Source organism: Arachis ipaensis, chromosome B1, assembly GCF_059453495.1.
Source record: "Arachis ipaensis isolate K30076 ecotype BB chromosome B1, ASM5945349v1, whole genome shotgun sequence".
Lineage (NCBI taxonomy): Eukaryota > Viridiplantae > Streptophyta > Magnoliopsida > Fabales > Fabaceae > Arachis > Arachis ipaensis.
In genome coordinates this window covers 52240135-52242474 of record NC_142436.1, presented here as the reverse complement: position 1 = coordinate 52242474, position 2340 = coordinate 52240135, and the positions used below count along the sequence as shown (strand labels likewise).

The 2340-nt window shown below is 39.0% G+C and overlaps 1 protein-coding gene across 1 annotated transcript; it reads right to left on the bottom strand.

Moving 5' to 3' along the window:
* Positions 1–213: 213 nt before the first annotated feature.
* LOC107617913 (uncharacterized) lies at positions 214–1515 on the bottom strand. Its single transcript, XM_016319793.3, has one exon. The coding sequence runs from the start codon at positions 1245–1247 to the stop codon at positions 339–341; it is 909 nt and encodes a 302-aa protein (XP_016175279.1). The 5' UTR covers positions 1248–1515; the 3' UTR covers positions 214–338.
* Between the last annotated feature and the right edge of the window lie 825 nt (positions 1516–2340).

Below are 2340 nucleotides of genomic sequence, written 5' to 3'. Positions count from 1 at the left end.
TATTTAAATAAATAACACAAAAATAACACTAAACAACGGATTGCCAAGAGCTGGCCATCATATTATAAAATAAATCATAATCGTTAACAGTATAAAATCTTAGTATCTAAATTACAAAATGCTAACATAATATCTAACAAGAATTGGAATAAAAAGTGTTTAAAAAAAGTGTTTAAAATTGTTTAAAAAATTAGTTCTCAGACTGGTCGAAACCCCGATAATAATAAACAAACATACATACATTAACCCGCAATAAAAAAATAATAAAACAGAAATAATATTTAAGAAAAAAATAAAGGAAGAAAGAAAGGTAAATAATTTCCTTTCCATTTTTTTTTTTACAATCTGTAAATAATAAGAAAACAGGGCAACACGGCCCGCGAGTCGAACACTAACAAGTCACCGTTTTCCCCACTCACCGAGTCAAACCCAACTCGCTTCTCCAACCCCGAGTCAGCGATCCCGAGTTGCTTCGAGACCCGACCCGCAACTACCCGGCAAACGAGCATCGCCCTCCTTCCCTTGCCGCCGCCGGCGCTCTCGTGTGCACCACCGCTGCCGGAAAACGTGCAGATTGTCGAGCCCTTCCTCTCCGGAAACGACCAGACCGCGGCGGCGCCGTCCTCCGTGGGACCCAAGCATTGGAACCGCATAACCTCATTTCCGTCCGCCACGCACCGCGCATTCTCCTTCTCCCAGTTGCTCCCTTCCTCGCCCATCAAGCCTGCAGAACACGCCGCGGCCCGGGCCTTAACCCCCTCGCGAAACTCCTCGAACCGCGAAACCGTCCGGGCCCCGTTCTGGATCTTGAATATCACCTCCACACGGCCCGGGAACGGTTTTGGGCCCCAACTCGTGTGAAATATAATCTCCACTACGTTCCTCGAAGGATGCCCGTCGGGCAGCTCTGTCACGGGCCTTGCTGACGTGGCTGCAGTGCTCTGCGAGCGGTTCATGGAAGCCTTCGGGCCCAAAGCTGTGTCCAATTCGGGCTTGGTCGACGCCGGGTATCTCGAACTCGGATGCTTCTCAAGAAGACTATTCTTGTTTTTCCTTGACCTCGGCATGGGCTTTGGCATGGGCTTGGTCCTCGGCATGGGCTTTGGAATATCAACCATTTCTTTAATGGTCTGGAAGCTCCTCCTGCAGCTAGCGCTGGGTATCAAGATTTTGCTGGGGGTAGGATGGTAAACATCTTCAAATGCTCTTGACTTGCAATGCAACGATTTCACCCATCCACTTGCCATTACATTAAGTAATGTAATGCAATTGCACTGTTAGAAGCTGAAACGGTTCTTGGTTTTTTCCGTCACAAGAGAGTTTCCATGCTAAGGCCTAAGAGAGAAGAGAAGAGATAGTGGGGAAAGATACATTGGCCATGGCGCCACAATAAATGGGGATTTTATTAGGGTTTCCTTTTTCTTTCTTTCTTTCTTCTTTCTATTTTTTCTATTTTTTATTTTTTTTGTCACTCCGTATGCGTTACGAAATCAAGGTTATGCGTTTCTCAAGATATGGGAAGTGCCCGCGTGGATTCTGTCTCATTCTTTTATGACTCTGATCGGAAAAAGAAATCTTACATTAATTAGCAAAATTGAAACTCATCACACCAACAGCTTCAATTTCGTCCGCACGATTACTTTTTGGGCCTTTGTGCTTCTACACTTCTCACTTATTCTTACCTCATCTTACTCTGTCTTATTAACGTAATTAAGGTCATAAATATTTCAGTTATTGCTTGGATTTGTTTCGAATTCTAGACAAGTTATGTGATTTTCTCTTTATAAGCTTGGATTATTCCTAAAGGATATTCCCGTTTTAGACTCAAATGAAACATATGTTCAGTTATTCTATATGAAGGATTTTTTATATAACAATATGTCTAAAACTCAAAGACAACATAAAAATACGTATATTTGATATTTAGTGTTTTTATTTTTTCTATTGTAATATGTTTAGTTATTCTATTCTGAAACTTTTAATATTTTTATGATTAATTATTTTGCTAAAAATTGTGTAAAATAGTATGTATAAATATTAAATATATACAAATATATAATATATAATATTTAATATTTATAATGCATTTTTGTTAAGATAATAAATTATTGAATTAGATATTTTTCTTATGGTGACAATATATAACTAAAATGTTTCTACAAATAATATATACAAATTTAATACTACTATGATTTAATAATTATGGAGTAAGATGTAACACTCAAATAGTAAATGCCTTTTATATTAGCGGTTTTAAAATAGTACAGTATGCAAAACGTAGCCTTGTTATCAACCGCACTCTATCTTGAGGTTATGACTTTGGAGGAAACTCCAATCACC